The sequence below is a fragment of the Diceros bicornis genome, chromosome 24, assembly GCF_020826845.1.
Source record: "Diceros bicornis minor isolate mBicDic1 chromosome 24, mDicBic1.mat.cur, whole genome shotgun sequence".
Taxonomy (NCBI): domain Eukaryota; kingdom Metazoa; phylum Chordata; class Mammalia; order Perissodactyla; family Rhinocerotidae; genus Diceros; species Diceros bicornis.
In genome coordinates this window covers 44,979,829-44,999,356 of record NC_080763.1, presented here as the reverse complement: position 1 = coordinate 44,999,356, position 19,528 = coordinate 44,979,829, and the positions used below count along the sequence as shown (strand labels likewise).

At 41.2% G+C, this 19,528-nt stretch overlaps 1 protein-coding gene across 1 annotated transcript in view; it reads right to left on the bottom strand.

The window, feature by feature from the left end:
- EML1 (EMAP like 1) overlaps window positions 1-19,528 on the bottom strand; it is a 121,574-nt gene that overhangs the window by 18,141 nt on the left and 83,905 nt on the right. The window contains exons 6-15 of the mRNA XM_058567684.1: window positions 16,396-16,525; window positions 13,205-13,354; window positions 12,309-12,378; window positions 8,876-8,986; window positions 8,013-8,108; window positions 6,180-6,314; window positions 5,342-5,441; window positions 3,917-4,071; window positions 1,301-1,426; window positions 889-1,020 (exon numbers count right to left, since the gene is read on the bottom strand). Of these exons, the coding sequence (XP_058423667.1) occupies window positions 889-1,020; window positions 1,301-1,426; window positions 3,917-4,071; window positions 5,342-5,441; window positions 6,180-6,314; window positions 8,013-8,108; window positions 8,876-8,986; window positions 12,309-12,378; window positions 13,205-13,354; window positions 16,396-16,525 (1,205 nt within the window). The remainder of the gene's footprint in view (window positions 1-888; window positions 1,021-1,300; window positions 1,427-3,916; window positions 4,072-5,341; window positions 5,442-6,179; window positions 6,315-8,012; window positions 8,109-8,875; window positions 8,987-12,308; window positions 12,379-13,204; window positions 13,355-16,395; window positions 16,526-19,528) is intronic.

Here is a 19,528-nt window from a genome sequence, read left to right as displayed (position 1 = left end):
GTGAAGGGGAGGAGGGCTGAAACGCGGACCCTGCACACTGGGCAATGCTGGGACCCCTGAGGGGGCTGAAAGGAGTGGGGTCTACAGAGGGGCTGTCCTCACACGGGCTATACATGTCCTGAAGGGCAAAGGCTGCACAGGATGTGTTTTTGACTCACTACAGCACGATCCGGAGGAAGACCCTGGGTCTGGGATCAGACTGAGCTGGGTGTAGACACTGGCTCTGTCACCTACTTAGTGACCTTGGCAAGCTATTTGACTTTTCTAAGCCTCAATTTCCTAATCAATAACATCAGGGTAAAAAACCTTCAACCTGCAGGGTTGCTGCCAGGATTAAGGATAATACATGTACAGTGCTTGGTATGCAAATAGTGCTCAATAAATGCAGTTACTGCTGTGTTACGTGGATGGAAAGGATATTTCAGTGCTCTGATATACAATCGCAGTTCCTTTTGCAAAGGTCACAGAGATGCTGACTTGACAACTAAAGCTTTATCTTTATTATCAAACTCAAACCGTAGAGATAAATTGTATGCTTTTAGAACAGCTTGTAAATTCTCATTCAAAAGTACAGTGTAAATAGAATGCAGACTCATAACAAGGGTTTCTTAGCATTTAAGCCAGTTAAGAGGCTCTGCACTCAGGAAACCCAACAACCAGCTTTGAGAGGATAACTTGCTGTTGAAAAATTCAACAGCAAACTTCAGAATTACACGGATGAGACCACTCAAGGCAATGTTTCAAGCTATGAAATTCCAAGGAGATAAATTAGGTGACATTTGCTTTGTGACAATTTTATATTGCTATTAATTTCATGCAAAAAAAAAAATATGAACATGTTCCAGATGAACTGTTAGAAGAAAAATGGAATGCAGCATGCATGTCTACCTCTATTATTTTGTCCCAGACGGGCCGGTGACCAACAGCGTCCCAGAGAGTGGCATGCCTATCATGCCCACAGGTCAAGAACTGAGGTTTTGAGGCATGGATGGCCAGTCCCCAGAGCTCATCAGTGTGACCCTACAAAGAATCAAGACAAACGGAAGCTCTCTGAAATGCTACAATCAACACTCAGGAGCCCTAAAGTATGATTAACCATGGCTTACTGCATACTTCATAATTGCTCTCACTAGTTTCTCTTCCTCCCCAGCTTAACCTAGGATAGCAACTGAAACTCTGAAGCTGAGGGAGGTTATGTTAGGGTAAAACACAGGAATAATCGCCTCTTAGTAAAGCTTAATTATATTCTAATGTGACATAAAATGAAAGTGTTTGGTGGGCCTTCTGAGCTGGTACGTACCTGAGTGATGGGGGCAAAGTCCCCGGACAGGGTGCCCTGTAGAACAAAGTTTCTAGTTGTGCCTATCAAGATCACATCACCTTTCCCCTCAGCCACTGTCCGTATGGGACCAAACTGTTCTGGAATCTGCATGGAAAAGAAAATATTTAAAATGTCATTAAACTATTAGCTCCATCATTCAAAATATTTATGTATATATCATCATGATAGCTCCTATCACAGTCTCTCTCTCTCACACACACACACACACACACACACACACACACACACGGAGAGAGAGGTCCACAACCAGTACTTGAGTGAATGATCAAAACCCCAAATCTTACTTTTATTTATTTATTTATTTTTATAATTTTATTTATTTATTTATTTTTACCCCCAAAGCCCCAGTAGATAGTTGTATGTCATAGTTGCACATTCTTCTAGTTGCTGTACATGGGACGCAGCCTCAGCATGGCTGGAGAGGCAGTGAGTCAGTGCGCGCCCGGGATCCGAACCCGGGCCGCCAGCAGCGGAGCGTGTGCACTTAACCGCTAAGCCACGGGGCCGGCCCCCAAGTCTTACTTTTAAACCCCAAACCTTTTATATACCTTAAAAGAATCAGCAAGAGTAAGGCTGTTGAAAAAACAATAAAGAATAAAGCTATCATATGATCCAGCTATTCCACTTCTGGGTATTTATCCAAAGAACATGAAAACACTAATTCGAAAAAGATATATGTACCCCTATGTTCACTGCAGCATGATTCACAATAGCCAAGACTTGGAGGCAACCCAAGTGCCCATCAATGGATGAATGGATAAAGAAGATGTGGTGAATACACACACACACACACACACACACACACACACACACACAGTGGAATACCACTCAGCCATAAAAAAGACGAACTCTTGCCATTTGCGACAACATGGACGGACCTTGGAAGTACTATGCTAAGTGAAATAAGTCAGATGGAGAAAGTCAAATACCGTATGATTTCACTCATACACAGAAGATAAAAACAATAACAACAACAAACAAACACATAGACAGAGAGAATATATTGGTGGTTACCAGAGGGGAAAAGGGAGGAAGGCGAAAGGAGTTAAAGGGCACATGTGTACAGTGACGGATGGTAATTAGTGTTTGGGTGGTGAACACGATGTAGTGTACACAGAAATCAGAATATAATGATGTACATCTGAAATTTATATAATGTTATAAACCAATGTTACCTCAATTTAAACAAAAAAAACATAAAAAAAAAGAATAAAGCATTTTTTCTTGAAAAGATTAAAAAATAAGAAATACTATTGGGTAGTTTACTCTTTGCTTGTTATGACTTTGGATAGCAATAACAGGTTAAATTTGGAAAGCAAAGAATAATATAACATGCCATAATAGAAGGTCCCCAAACTTATCGTAACTTAACATGGTAAATGCTTTGGCAACTTCACTCTATTTAGTTTTGAAATCCGTTGCTTATGTTGGTAAACATGTGGAATTATCTAAATGTTAAGAAAAAGAATTTCAAAATACAGCAGCCAAGACTTTGGCAGGTTCTAGACACTCTGGTTCCAGAAAGATAAGCGGCAGCCACTCTCATGCAAACGTTCTACCTCCAGTGTGGTCTGTCAGCACAGGTTTGAGAAATGGTGATGACAATCCATGCGAACAAAGAATTACAGACACTGAAAACTGGTGAGTGTCTTCTACGAACCTAGATGAGGCCTTCGGAGCTTTGGTTGCCATTATAACTTAATATGGGCACACAGTCCATCAAATGCTGGTCTAATCTTATCATAAAAAATGCTATCTCGTGAAAAGTCTCCGTGAAAGGGGAAGTGATTTCCAAAGCTCAGATGAAGGCCTTCCTTTATTAAGAGTAATAATCAACAAAACCAAATTCTCATCCTGCCAAAGCACGTTGCCACGCTGCTCTGTGATGTGATGTGTGACAGCTGTAACGTGGCGCGCTTGACTTAGCAGGTGGAAAAGTTCTACAATGTGTCCATTCTACGTTAGGGATGAAGACCACCAAGCTTCAGACTGATGCTGACCTAGATGTCTGTCTGCTGGTAATTTCCCGGGGCCCCGGGGGGAAAAGTCAGCGACTGTGCGGAAGGAATATTAAGTTTCTCGCCCCTGGCTCCTCCTGGCGTGCTGGGCCGCTAGCCAGGTAGCAAGGAGGTGAAGCAAATACTAAAGGGAGTTAGAACTCAAGAGCATGTGTTGGCACTCAGCCATGTACAAAGTAGATACTCAGTAAATATTAGTTCAAAGTGAGAATGTTTCCAAAGCAACATGCTGGACATTAGAGTGACAAAGGAAGAAAGATTTTAACGATAAATCAAAATGTGGATAATATTCCCTTGGAAAAGTGAGGTTGGTTCTAAGATAAAAATATTCTAAGTGTGAAATATGTTACAACCTCATATTTTATAAACCTAATTTCATTTTAGTAGTTGTGCTTAAATGCCTCTGTGATTTTAATAAAATGTTACCCCATTTAATAAAATTTTTTCTCAACAATTTTCAAAACTGTAAACTAAAGATTTCAAACCAGCAAGGAAACTGGTCAGTATAACAGTTTAAGGTTCAAAATAAATTTCAACAGTACCACCTGCTTCCTACCTCAGTTTTATGAAGTTTCTGATAGTTTCCATTCCAGGAAATGAGCTTTCGGTCCTTCCCTCCTCCTGACACCAGCGTGCCGTCCCTTAACATACAAAGTGCAAAAATGCCACCCTCGTGGGCCCCTTGAACTGCATAGCTTATTCGATTCGTACCTAAACACACCAAGAAAACCATCCTCAGTACATTGTCCAAAGGCTCATCTCCGCCCATCTCATTTCATTTTTGTTTTTTTTCCAACAATTTTATTTATTTATTTTTTCCCCCAAAGCCCCAGTAGATAGTTGTATGTCATAGTTGCACATCCTTCTAGTTGCTGCATGTGGGACGCGGCCTCAGCATGGCCAGAGAAGCGGTGCGTCGGTGCGCGCCCGGGATCTGAACCCGGGCCACCAGCAGCTGAGCGCACGCACTTAACCACTAAGCCACGGGGCCGGCCCCTCATTTTTGTTTTAAAACGTGATATTGTCGGTTAGAACATCGTCGCGTGAATCTATGAAGGATCTAATTTCTAGAAGTTCACAGAGCACCAGACAAGCATGAACTGGATTACGTTATAATTAAGGACAATATCTGAACACAAAGCACAGAATGGTGAGAGCACAATGGGAGTGTGTGAGGCTAAGAACAGGGACCCTGAGTTTAGACCCTCATGAGCTGAGTGTCTCTGGACAAGGGACTTAATCGCCCTATGTCTGTTTCCCCTTCTGTGTGATGGGGCCACTGCTTATCCCACAGAACTGTCCTAAGGATGAAACGAAAAGTAGGGATATCACAAAAGTCACCATATTATTCTGAAATTACATTGATGGCTCTGTTTCTACCTCCAACCCACACTCTACGATCCTTGAGGACCGGGACGGTGGATTTTTCCTTTTTTCCTGGCACATGGTAAGCGCTCAAAAGCGCTCACTGAACTTAACTGAATGACTGTTTTCTGAGTAAGAGTCCTCATTAGTGCACCGTTTGCTCACTGACTGCGGGGGATGCGGATCTGACTCGTTTGTAAGCTCACAGCGTTCAGCACGCTGCTTCGCACATAATCAGTACTCGGCAAAGGTCTGCCAAGTGCCATGTGAGCCAGAACAGTCATTTAAATATTTTCTAGATAAAGAACTAGTCATTGAGAACTTCATCATTATAATTTGTTAACAGATCTCCTAATAAAGCTATTAATTCCATCGTAACATCTTGGGCTTAAGAAGCCTCTTAGAATGATAGAAGCTCAACAGCTCTGACTGTTCTTGTTTTCCTCTGTTGTAGTTTTATGGTTTCAAGTTACACACACGTATGTACCTGTAGAACTTGGAGTTTAGTAGTAAACCCAAACATTATCTTAGTAGACAATTCTTACACATGTCATGTTTGACTTCTTACTTATCACATCACCAAAAAATGTTTGCCTTGGGAACAATCACTTGTTACCTTTTCCCCATACCAAGATGTTGCCACTCGAATCTCCGGTAATGGTGTCACCATTTTCAGAAAAAGTCACACAGAGGACAAACTTTGGCTTTTCTTGCTTCTGCAGAATGTTGTAAATAAATACATATGTTTAATCAAGACATCCATTTGTTTATATTGATAATATCTAGAACCACAGTAATCCCAAGCTGGAGAGTGTCAGCTTCTGCTACCACACTGTGTGCCTCTCATTGTTATCTACCATTATGTGACTTATGCCATGAGATTATCTGCTCTAGAAAAAAGAAATTTCTGGCACTTTTATAGTTGCAGACAGTTCAAGCAGAGGAGGGTGTTGGAGGGGCTAAGGGGCAGGCTGTGTTGTTATGACTACGGCCTGAGGAACAGGGCCCTAGCACCAGAATAAAGTGGTTCTCTCACTCAGCGAAGGTCCCACAGGGCAGAGGTGCTGGCCCTGGTGCTCTCACAAGGCGCCCAGATGGCCAGATTAAAGGGACAGAGAACGTCTATCACCCTTCATAAAGGCAAAGACGCATTGCCCGTTCTCCTGGGTGTTGTCTTTGCTGCTCTTCGCAACCAAGCATGCCCTGGTGGAAGCCCCACTCCCTGGGGCATCCTTTCCCTGTGCTTCTCCCCGTGTTGGCTCATTCTTCCTTCTCAGCATCACCAGCGTTATGCACAAGACACAGGAGCTCCCCAACCCCATGAGGGATGCACCCCCACATTTGCCAATTAAAACAAATTCTAAGACCGGGATGTCGCAAAGTTCCCTTAAAAGCTAGCTGATCATAAGTACCACTCAGTGAAAAACAAAACTGCAAATGTAATTTAACTTTACCTCGAATAATCCTTGCTTCTTAATAAGGGAGTTTCCTTCTAGTGTCCAGAAGTAGAGATGTGATTTTCCACAGGTAACTATTATATTGGTGTCAGTGGGGTGGAAATCCGCGGCAAACACAGCTTCATTAGAACACTTTAGGCAAAACAGGAGAATCAAATGTCTCAAATCTCTTAAGACACTTAAGAAAATAAACAACATCTGAACTGCAAATAAATAACTCATTCAAGTTAAGCACTATGCCTGTCGATGTTTTTCCCCATTGAATTCACCTATAAACACTAAACTGCTGTTTGCTGCGTGCCCTACCTTCTCCTCCTTGTCTGTCTCCCCTGGACAATAGCCCCTGAGGACAGGGACCACCGAGTCCTCTCACAGGGCCTGGCACAGAAGAGGCACGGAGCATGCTTTCGCTGAAGGGGTGGATCGGGGCAGCTGGGGACTTAAGCACTGTAAGAATTTGCTCTCAGCTTCCTGTCACTGATTTCCAGCCCTGGCTGAACAACAGAATCACCTGATGTGTGTTAAAATGCTGATGTCAGGTCTCCTCCCCATGCAGTGATAGGAACCTCCGAGCAGGGCCCAGGAATCTGGATTTTATACAGCTCCATCACTCCTGGCTCACTTTGGCTGCACAGTTTGCCCTGGTAGTCCCTCCTGGTTCTAATTTCTGGGACTCTGCTGGTGGTTCGGTGACCAAGCCGGGGGTCCAGTGTTGGGGATCTGGCTTGTTGGCTGCCACTTTACCACCCCTCACCCTGTTATCTTGATTTCCAGGACCTGTACCCTGGTCAGATGAATCTGACCCTGATTGTTCCTTCTGCTTGGTGATTCAGTTATATGTTCTTAAACCTGGATAATAACTTGCCTCTGATTACTTCCAACCTAGCAACATAGTAAGAACTTAAATACTTGACCAGAATATTAGAATGCAGGGGCTATAGCATGAAAACAGGTGTTAGGAAACATGCCTGATTAGAATACAGGGTCTGCACCCCAGACATGCAAGAGAGAAAGAGAGGTAGGTAAGGAGATCCAATGGTAATCCTAATGTTAGGTCAGTAAGGTGATCTGATGGTAATCCTAATGTTAGGTCAGTAAGGTGATCCAATGGTAGTCTTAATGTTAGGTCAGTAAGTTATCTAAGGTTAATGAATGCCAGGATGAGAAGTCTGAAGTCAGTTCTATAAAATAGATCCAATGATGAGCTTAACAGGAGGAAAACATAAGAAAGCTTAAGGAAAGTTCATTGACATGGTGTGCAAAATGGATTAGAGGCAGTAAAGGGAATCTCAATCTTCCTGCACCACTGGGAGGGACGGGGATCTGCAGTGGAACTCGCTCGCCTTTCCCAGGTCCACTCAGCTGTGGACAAGCCCCGGCTGGCTGTGCTGACCTCTCCCTCAGCTCCTGTACTTGGTCCCCCCACGACTGGGCAGTGGGCACATCTCATTTATTACCACACCTCCAGTGCCTGCTCGACAATGCAAATACACAGTGGACACTCAGAATTCAGGGAATGAAAGAAAAAAAAGTGAACAAATTAAGGGTTGGATAAATTAAAAGGGTAGTGGCTGTAAAATGAGGAAGGAGAAAACCTTACAGACGTAGTGAATAGAGGAAGAAAGCCTGCCAAGACTTGGGGGTGGAGTGCTAGGAGGGGAGGGGTGGGGTAGAAGGGATTCTTAGGTGGAGGCGTCTGCCTGAGGGCTGTGTCGGGAATGGGGGCCCATAAGCCCCCTGAGAAATGGAACCCGCCTGGGAGAGAGCGGGGAGGAGAAGGCTCCAAATGGGGAAATCATAACGTAGCCAACGTCAAGCTTGGAGAGAGACCTTCACGTCGGCCAGTCTTTCCTCCTTCTGCCAGTCCCACACGGACAGCACATGGTCGTTGGAGTCGTCCACAGCACAGAGACTGCTGCCTCCGTTCTGGAAAAAAAAGGCATTTGCAGGAAGACTACATTTGAGAATAAAATAGGTTGAGTGTGATTAAAAATGAACATTAATTTTACTTTTATTACCGAGTCTGCTACATTTTAGTTATAGAATATTTACCCACTGCTTTTGAGACCTGCTGACTTGGGCAGACAGACAGGGAGAGCAGGTGAAGGTGGGGTGACGAAGGGACACGAGCAGGAGGGAGGGTCAGGGTGGCTCTTCACCACTGGTTCCATTAAAACCAGCCTCCAAAGGGGCCGCAGAGCCCTCCTCCTGGAGGAGACAGTGCCCGAAGCCCACCCAGCACAGGTCTGTTGCTAACTGCGGGCAGGGTTACCATAAGGTTGTGCAAGGAGCAATAGCACTGGGGGTGAGGCACGTGGTATTTTCATGTGAACACATGCACGCGTCTGTGAATGTAAGTTTCTGGACTGGCTGAAAAAGTGGTTTGAAGGGTGGGTCTGTTGAACAGGCACATCCTGAGGAAGCCTGGGAGACCAGGAGGCCTGTCCAACCCCTGCTTATGGACAGGCAGCGAGCCAGCCCGCATGGGAATGGCAGAGACACGCTGGAGGCACCTATGGAGGTACGGGTGAAATTCAAGGTGAGGGGACCTGGGAAGCAGCAGGGTTTCAGAATTCAAATCCGGACATAGACTCGGGCAGTTACCGAGCGTATTAACTCTCTCTCTCCAACCTTGAGCTGATTCTCTCTTCCCTACGGACAAAGGCTGCGGTACCCATGGGGCTCATACTTACGGATTTTGAGAATGCAATACAGGTGACTGCTCTGTCAAAGAACCCGATTCCGATGACGTGCAGTGTATTCAGTGTCACAGAATCCCAGATGCGCACATGTGGGGGCAATTGCTGTTTCGAAACAAATGCAGAGTCACCAATTGTGCAGGTGATACAAATTTATCTTTACCTGGAAGCTACAAGAGGACTTCAATTTTGTCAAAGCAAAAGGTCTTTTCCTGCATTTGAGGACTCTTTTAACATAAATAAAACATTCCCAATGGCTTCAGGAGGTCATGGTCCCTGTGGCCAACTTAACTTAAGGAGAGGTCTGCAAAGTTTTAAATTTTGAATAGCCAATTCTTGATAAGTGTATCACAGGAATTGATGTTCGAATTTGTACATCTAATGTGTCTGAATTTTAAAAACGAAAAATGACAAGGAAAATGGAATCTCATATAAGGGTTATTCTTTTAAAGTTTGCATTGTTATTAAGGTATAAGCATGTTTAACTTCATCAAGATGGTCACCACCAAATGGTATTAAGAACTCAACATTCTTGGGCCCCGTAAGAGCAAAACAGGCAGCAATTACGCACAAATAAAAATTTAGAATTGTTATGATTAGTTCAAAACCCTCTCACTTGTATTCCTAGGTTATTTGTACTAGTTTCTCTCTTCCTTAATAAAAAAAGCATCATGGAATGGTCAGCAGATTTACCAAGAAAAGGACTAGCGTTGTACCTAGTGGACAGAGTGGGGTTGGGTGAACTAGGCTCCAGTGTGGACTGGTCTCTAAGTAGCTGGGTGTCCGTAGACAGTCACTTGGCCTCTCTGATTTCTCCGCATGTAAATTGAAAGGATTGGCTCAGATAGCTGTAACATTTCCTCCGGCTCTAAAGTTCTGATTCAATTTCTACGCCAGAAACTGAAATACACTTTTAATCCACTAGAGGGAGGAACAAATGATTTACAACTATTTTCAAAGAACTTTTAAAGGTCACCTAACATTTAAAAAAAAGATGAAGACCCTGTTCCATCTATGTGTATTTACATAATAGTAGTCTGATTTCTACTGCTTCTGTTATCTCTTTTCAAGTGTAGGATTTTAATGGAAAATAGTATTAATATTTAAAATCTGATGTTATTAAAATATTTTCTGAAAACTGGTAGCATAACAATGGAAATATTTAATGTCGTTAGTTTCAGATCATATACTGTGCAATAATGAGCTGTACAAGAGCAGCTATCAAAAAAGCTACAAGGAGTTTTGGATAAGACATGACAGTAACGAGACTCTGGTAAATAACTAACTGGAAGCCAGTTTTGAATCATTCTCAATTTGTTAAATTCTACTAGTTCCCTCTCTGATTCCTTAAAATACACATAAAGTCTTGCTGAAGTACTTACAAAACCTATGCTAAAATCCATCTAGCAGCCTTTGTGAATTGCACACAGACAAACTCCATGGGTTGAATTCATGATTACAGAGTATTCATGCAGAGAGTGTCTGAAATTTGTTGAAGATGCAAAATGCCCCATATTCAAATAATTATTTATTATGATTTTACCTTTATTTACTAAATGTGTACTTAACATTTTAGTGTTCATCGTATGTGTAAATACATATATTAAGAATTAATGAGCGTCTAGGCAAGAACAATGCTATTTAAAAATTGGCTGAAATTAAGGTGAACTCAGGAGGGTTTTAAGGTCTTGGTAAGAATTTTGATTTGCAATAAAAAATTTGAATGAGGGATTAAGAAGTATTCAGATACTTTAAAAATGTCTATATTACCTAAAGCAATCTACAGATTCAATGCAATCCCAATCAGAATCCCAATGACATTCTTCACAGAAATAGAAAAAAGAATACTAAAATTTATATGGGGCAACAAAAGACCCCGAATAGCTAAAGAAATCCTAAAGAAAAAGAACAAAGCAGGAGGCATCACAATCCCTGACTTCAAAACATACTACAAAGCAATAGTAATCAAAACAGCATGGTACTGGTACAAAAACAGACACACAGATCAATGGAACAGAATTGAAAGCCCAGAAATAAAACCACACATATACGGACAGCTAATTTTCGACAAAGGTGCTAAGAACATGCAATGGAGAAAGGAAAGTCTCTTCAATAAATGGTGTTGGGAAAACTGGACAGCCACATGCAAAAGAATGAAAGTGGACCATGTGCTATTGCCATTCACAAAAATTAACTCAAAATGCATCAAAGACCTGAAGGTGAGACCTGAAACTATAAAACTCATAGAAGAAAATATAGGCAACACACTATTTGACATTGGTTTTAAAGGAATGTTTTCGGATGACATGCCTACCCAGACTAGGGAAACTAAAGAAAAAATAAACACGTGGGACTTTATCAGATTAAAGAGTTTTTATAAGACAAATGAAACCAGAATCAAGATGAACAGACAACCAACCAGCTGGGAGAGAATATTTGCAAAACATACATCTGACAAGGGGTTGATCTCCATAATGTATAAAGAACTCACACAATTGAACAACAAAAAAACAAACAACCCGATCAAAAAATGGGCAGAGGAAATGAACAGACACTTCTCCAAGGAAGATATACAGATGGCCAATAGGCACATGAAAAGATGCTCAACATCACTAATCACCAGGGAAATGCAAATCAAAACAACACTAAGATATCACCTCACACCTGTTAGAATGGCTATAATCACCAAGACAAAAAACAACAAATGTTGGAGAGGATGTGGAGAAACAGGAACCCTCATACACAGCTGGTGGGAATGCAAATTGGTGCAGCCTCTATGGAAAACGGTATGGAGATTCCTCAAAGAATTAAAAATAGAGATGCCCTATGATCCAGCCATCCCACTACTGGGAATCTATCCAATGCACCTGAAATCAACAATCCAAAGAGGCTTATGCACCCCTATGTTCATTGCAGCATTATTCACCATAGCCAAGAAGTGGAAGCAACCTAACTGTCCCTTGACTGATGATTGGATTAAGAAAATGTGGTATATATATACAATGGAATACTACTCAGCCATAAAAAAAGACAAAATCGTCCCATTTGCAACAACATGGATGGGCCTGGAGCATATTATGTTAAGTGAAATAAGCCAGAAAGAGAAAGACAAACACTGTATGATCTCACTCATATGTGGAATATAAACCAACACATGGACAGAGAAAACTGGACTGTGGTTACCAGGGGCAGTGGGGGTGGGCACAAGGGATGAAGGGAGTCATATATGGTGATGGACAAACAAAACGTACAACCCAAAATTTCACAATGGTAGAAACCATTAAAACATCAATTAAAAAAAAAAAAAAAGAAGTATTCAGATACTTTAATTATATCTAAGCAGGCTTATTCTTCAGCAAAATGTTTTCAGAAAATTATTTTGTGTTATCAGTTCATTACAAAAACATGAAAAGATAATATAACTCACTTTTCCATCCTTAGATGTGCCTGCGACTTGTCCCGTTGCTATCGTGATCCTATCGGGATGAACTGCTAGGCTAAAAAAAGGATATTTATAAAACATCTACTCTTTAAGGTAAGCTTTACTTTTCCCTTGATCAAATATAATCTTGTCAAAAATTTAAATATACAGTGCTTGACTTCTTACAGACTCATGATAAATTCTCTGAGCACCCCAGTGATCTCAGACAACTAGTGCCTACTTCATGTCATATTAATTCCTTCATCTCTAGAGAATTTTCAAACTCAAGGAAAAAGCATACTCAGCTTGGAAAATACCATTTCAATCTCAGAACCAATTAATTAGTATACAATCTTTATTAGGAAGTCATTTTGAGTATATCAAATAGTAACGGCATCATCTCTTCCCAACAGGATTTTTATAACTGACCAGAGACTTAGGACAAACAGAAATACGTCCATCCATCTAGTCATCCATCCCTCTTTCCAAGATACATAAAATCTCTCCCAAAAGGTGTAAATGAATTATGGGAACAGCAGACCCAGCCATAAACACGAGGCAACACATTTTTATTAGAAAATAAAGACCTAAATTAGATGCCATTAGCATGGGGTGTGTTAAGAAGGCCTCCAAATAGGGGTCTGTTAGACTATTTGTTTAGGTAACATGGTTGGTTAAGATTATGTGTTATAAGGAAAGAAAATTAAAAAGCTGTCTTAGAGAGCCAGGTAGCTAGTAGACAACTAGCTAGTAGATAGCACAGAACATAAAAAAGAGCTTTTCCCAAAGATCCTATTTTCTCAGATCCCTTGTCTTATCTTTAGTGATACCCTAACACCAAACTCTTTCTGCTAACACTCTTTCTGCTAGTGCAACAAGTATCTCAGGTTTTGAGGACTCACCACTTCACATCATCATTATGGCCAGCGTAATGCCTCTGAAGCTGTTCCTCCACGTTGTACAACACGACCACTGACGCGATGAAATACACCGTCTCGCCCGTCGGAAGCAAGTACAGGTTATTACGGCAGTCTCGACCCCTGTACCCATAGCTTCGTGTGTCAAGATAAAACTTTTTTCCCTTTAAGAGCTGACAAAACATCAGCTTTATTCATCAGGCACAAGCAGTAAAACTCTATATGACTATTACCACCAATTACTAATTTAAATAATATTAAAATGCAAATATTCGGTGCCAAATACATCTGACTCCCTAAATAGGCAGGTGATAAAGTTGGAAATGGTCACTGATTTAATGTGAATATATATTACTAAAAACACAAAGACGTCGTTTTATTTTTAGAAAATATGTATATTTTGAAAGCCGAATTTTTCAGCTTGACCAAAAATGGTAATTTATTATTTTATTTACTAAAAGTAACTGGATCAAACATTTGTGAAGTGACTGGGAGGTGAACTCTTCAATTTAGTCAATCAATCGTGGATCTCAGAAGCAAGAGCCAGGGGCCAAATCTCTTTGCTGAACCGATGAAATTTTACGTGTAAGCCTGTCTTCTTCACACCTAGTCTGCCTTTATATTTTGCCAAGCGGGTCTTCTGAAAGGCTGACTACCATAACACTCTGCTAGACGGTACCATCCTGACTCTAGAATTAAAATCACCTGAAGTTGTATTTTGACACTTATTTCACAAGAATGCTGGAATACTTTGCTGCAATTTTTTCTCTCTCCTGTCTGCTGCCTTTCTTTATCACTTATCGTGTAACGATATCCTTTATCGTGTAACGTTGATCTCTAGTTATCACACTACTTGCTCAGATCTACTTCCTTCTTGAATCTCTGATCTTTTAAAAGCAAAGCCTTGACCCTGGGAACTAGAAGGAGCAACAGGGCCTGCTGAGTCTGTCCTCTCTCAACTCTCCATGTTATCGTCATCTTGAGACACAGCTACAGTTTGGGAACTCACATTCCCATTACCCTCTGGCTTAATGAGAGAGCTCAGCCTGGTTCTAGAATTGTGATTGGGAAAATAATCAAATCCCTAATATAGTTGGTAGCTTTTACGGCTTGTATGAAAAACAAAATATATATGAAAATGTTAAGTGACTAGATTGTTTCAAATATTAAACAGTGTGAGGTTATAAATCCTATTCCAAGGAAAAACTCTGAGCTTTGACATTCATTACATATTTTATTTATTTATTTATTTATTTATTTATTTATTTATTTAGTGAGAAAGACTGGCCCCGAGCTAACATCTGTTGCCAATACTCCTCTTTTTGCTGAGGAAGATTAGCTCTGACCTAACATATGTGCCCATCTTCCTCTATTTTGTACATGGGATGCTGCCACAGCATGGCTGGATGAGCGGTGTATTGGTCCGAGCCCAGGATCCGAACTTGTGAACCCCGGGGCACCGAAGCAGAGCATGCAAACTTAACCACTACGCCACCGGGCCAGCCCGACATTCATTATATTTTAAAGTCTTTAAAAAGAAATTTTAAGCTACTGATGACTGACTTTTATATACCCCAGTTATAAGTCAATTATGAGTTTATTTTTTATTGTAATCTTGGAGTTAAATCTTTTGCTTAAAAAACTTTTTTTTATATTATAAAAATACTTGTAAAAAGTACAAACAACACGCACACACACATATATATATAAAAGGTAAAAAAATTTAGGTTTTCCTTGCCCCTAGATCCTTAAGGATCGCTTAACCTCTTAACCTCTGTTAAGATTTTGGCATGTATACTTCCAAACCTTGAAAACTATTTTGAGAGCAAAACATCACTTGAACTTGAACGTGAAAAATAACCATTTATTTAGAGCAAACTCCACAGTTTTATATTTTCCAATATATGAATAGTGAGCTGCCTGAACAAATGTCGTTTTTTTTGTGTGTGTGAGAAAGATCAGCCCTGAGCTAACATCCATGCTAATCCTCCTCTTTTTGCTGAGGAAGACCGGCTCTGAGCTGACATCTATTGCCAATCCTCCTCCTTTTTTTTTCCCCAAAGCCCCAGTAGATAGTTGTATGTCATAGTTGCACATCCTTCTAGTTGCTGTATGTGGGACTCGGCCTCAGCATGGCCGGAGAAGCGGTGCGTCGGTGCGCGCCCAGGATCCAAACCCGGGCCGCCAGTAGCAGAGCACGCGCACTTAACTGCTAAGCCACGGGGCCGGCCCTGAACAAATGTGTTTTGAATAATGTTTTCCAGATTTGATTTAACCAAGTTAAATAATTACTGTCTTAAGAACTAATCACTTAATTACATGTGCCAAAATAGATTCCAAAACAGGCGCAGGTAAATGCTTACAACATCAGAATCTGAAAAAATAAAAAATATGTTTTTGGGGAGAAATTTAGGTACAGAGGATAACTCTAAAAAATTTCCAAAGAATATGATTTCGTCATTTCAAATAGTCATTCTTCTAACTGAAATGACAACAGCTTCAATTTAAACCAACTTCTTATAATTTGTGTTCACGGCTTGGCATTAAACTGGTACTCAATAAATATTTCTTTGAGAGTACAGAAAGAATTTTTGCTCTTTGTCTTAAAATCTAAACGGACTGGAAGGTGGCCTCTGTAGGCTTCCTTTAAAGTAAAATAAAATAAAATAGTAAAGTAAAATAAAATACAAAAACAACACAATTCACTTTTTCACAGGCTCTATTTTTTTGTCTTTCAGTTTTTTCTCCTTGGAAACTCATTCATTTTTCCACATTTCATACTCTCAAGGCCCCAGCAGCTCTATTTCAAGAACGCTGGTCATATGCCTGACTCAGATTTTTGTGGCCTAGGTTTTTTTTAAAGTGGTATTATAGCTCTGCTACATGTCAATTTTATTTCTGCCATTCATTGTGCTCCCTTCATTTAGTACTTCGCTATTTACACTCATATTACTCCTTCAATGAGTCAGTGTTAATCTCAAAGTTGGGCTCCCAAGGTTGGCCAAGTCCTTACTTGGTTTGTGGGGGGATGCTAGTCTCTCCTTGCAGAACATCCTTCTTTCTTTCTTTGGGTTTAAAGACTTTTTGCCAGCACGGTTTAGTTTCATGAACTTCTACAGTTAAACTTCAAGCTAAAAGCATTAATCAACTGATAATAATCAATGAATAAAGGATACACCCATTCCAGCTTAAGTCTCTTGGTTGGTAGTTCTACTTTTGTTTCCAAATTGTAAGAATCCACTTGATCTTTGGGCATGTACATGGTAACAGGACGTCCGCGGAGAAACATTTTTACATAGCCTTCTTCTACAAAAAGAACAAAGTTGTCAGTAAGACATCTCAGTGCCCAGTGTACTCGAAAACAAATGTTACATTTTCTCTAGCCTTTCCAACAAAAGTGAAAACTTTACCCTTCATGTCATTTCTGATTAATGTCCTAGGGAAAAATAACTAAAACATAAAGTTAAACAGCTTGAAACAAAAGTTTTCTTCTTGTTTGCTTTGGACATTCTGCTTACTCAAGTACGTAGAATATGTAAGAAATTGTAAAAGGCAGGAAAAGAACTAAATTCCAACAATTATTTTCCATGAGAGATTTTAGTGCTTACATTTTCTTTATCATCAGGAGGGGGAAACAATGGCACCCCAAAAAATTACAACTAACACAGGAAATCCACTTAAATTTTAAAATTTTTTTTCCCCCAAAGCCCCAGTAGATAGTTGTATGTCATAGTTGCACAGCCTTCTAGTTGCTGTATGTGGGACGCGGCCTCAGCATGGCCGGAGAAGCGGTGCGTCAGTGCGCGCCCGGGATCTGAACCCCGGCCGCCATCAGCGGAGTGCGCACACTTAACCGCTAAGCCACGGGGCCGGCCCTTAAATTTTTTATTGAGTTCAAAGTGTATACAATTTCAATATCAAAATTCATAAAATATCTTTCAATACTTAAATTGGCTTGCTATAGCGCAATGTAAAAATGTGTCTTTATGTTTCTTTTACACTGGACAATTCTTTCAAGTGTAAAGAACACAAAATCAGCAGGAGTACATGCTAGGACGCGTGCAAAAAGGAAAACGCTCAAAGAAAAGCTAGAAATGGAAACAAAAGAACAAAAGACCCATTAGAGAGAGAAATTGGGAAATAAAACTTTCTAGAACAAACATTTCTATAAGAAAATAGCTTTTGATGTTTTAATATATTATAGGGACAGAAGTAAAACCCAATAATATATTGACATGGGCCAACTCCTGGACTTGTAAAATGAAACAACCTGAGGTCTCTGTCTAGAGTTTTCAGGATATAATAAGAGCAAAGAAAATGTCCTGTGAGCTCCTGAGGAATCCTGTTCTGATTCAGAACTCACTGTATCCTGATGGCTCACGGCAGATCAAAGGCCCAGGCCTTAATGGCATTTAAATTGGGCAGTTGGAACTAGGGATATCTGTACATAACTCAACATAAAAATCATCCGCAGAGAGGAAACTGGTGAGGAAGGTCATGGAATAATTACAGTACCGTAAGTACCACATTTACAAATTAGTTTTGTAAGTCTTATTCCTCAGGATTTTCAAACAATGCCACATGCAATATTGCCTAAAAATTGAGAGGCCATCGCGGTTTTATGCTACTGTGTGCATGCATTGAGGTTTTACATGCACGCATGTGACACACTCTCCACTCTGCATATTAAGTTTCACTTTTAAATAAGAACAATCCGCGTTCACTCCTGCAACCAGCGTGCATCACTGTGTTCTACGGATCCTCCTGTTAGAATGTTCTCACTGGGCTCTGTCCTGCCGGCTCCGCTGGGCCTGGCCCATCCGAAGCCCCATCACTGCAGGCTCTCTTAGGGCTCCCCTAGGTAGTCTCACATACTGCTACAAACCCATCAAGGCCCACCCTGGATTTCACCGAGTCCCTCCTCCACGCAAAATCCTGTGCCCGCTCTCTTCTCTGCTGGATCCGAAGGTCTAACCACCCTGCCCGGTGACATCATTGGCCATAACCACCCCACGCGGATTCTCCTCTCTGACCAGTTGTGTCTTTCCGCCACCCTACATGTGCCTCCTGCTCTGTGCCTCTAGCCACACTCCTCTCCTCGCCTGACCTCTTCCCTTCCTTCATCCCTCACCCAAATCTAAGAATATCAGGCTGTGTGGCTACCAACACTGGAGAACCTAACAGCACCCAGCCGACCGACAGAAGTGCAAAGAGGGGCAGGCACGACCGATTCAAGTTAAATGAAAAGTGATTCCATTAATTCTCTTTGTAAGAGAGGAATCACAGAGTGTAGATTAGGAACAAAGGGAATACAATGCCATTCCACAACACACACAAAAAGCCTACTATGGACATATAATCAATGCGTGTGAAGTATCTAATTGAGTACATTGCAGTTATGTGCTGGTTAGGAAGTCCTTATGATTGAGGCTTGTGTATTGCACAATTCTAAATTACTGGATGAGGCAAGAAAGCACTGGATTTAGCCCTGGCACTGCTTTGCACCGGTAAACCCAACACTCTACATCTAAAATCAAAACGCAGCCGGGGAAGCCATGGTTTTTTCAGGCGTGTTAGGATTACAGCACACAACCACCAAACCCAAAGGCGCGAGGTGGGAGGCCAGGAGCAGTGCAGGGCAACATTTCAAACAGCGGGACATCCAGGGCTTGCCCTATAGCTCTCTTAAGGTTTATACAGATTTTTTAAAAGTTCTTGGAATCAGCCAATAATCAGTCAAGATCCAATTTATAGCTACTTATTAAAACCCATCCAGTAAATGCTCAGGAATGCTTTTCACTTAAAAGAAATCAAAGTGGTTTGCATCACAAAAACATTTTCATACAAGGAGCATAGCTGTTTGCCTGTATGAAAAAAGTTTCTGTAGCCTGGGGAACAGCCTTGCTCAGAGAGCTATGAGGTTTCAGAGAGGCGGCCTACCTTTGCAGTGTGTCACCCGGCGCTTGCCTTGGGATTTCGGAGACAGAGACAGAAGTGCTAGATAAAGAGACGGTGGAGTACGCAAGAGCACGGGCCTGCCTGCCTGGGGAGCACTCACGAGCTCTCTGGGAGCACTCGCTAGCTCTCAGTCAGAGATGCCACCAGCATCCTGGTAGAAAAACCTGGGATGCTAACAAGTGCCCTCAAGACCTATCTCTGCAGGCTTATGGCGATTACATTTTCAGCGAGTAATTTCATGCTTCCTGAAAATGAAATGAATACTAAAGCACATGCCGATAAACAGGAAACCCCGACTTTTATGTTTTAATTCTGAATTTAAGGAAAACTGGAAAATAAAATTAAATGAAT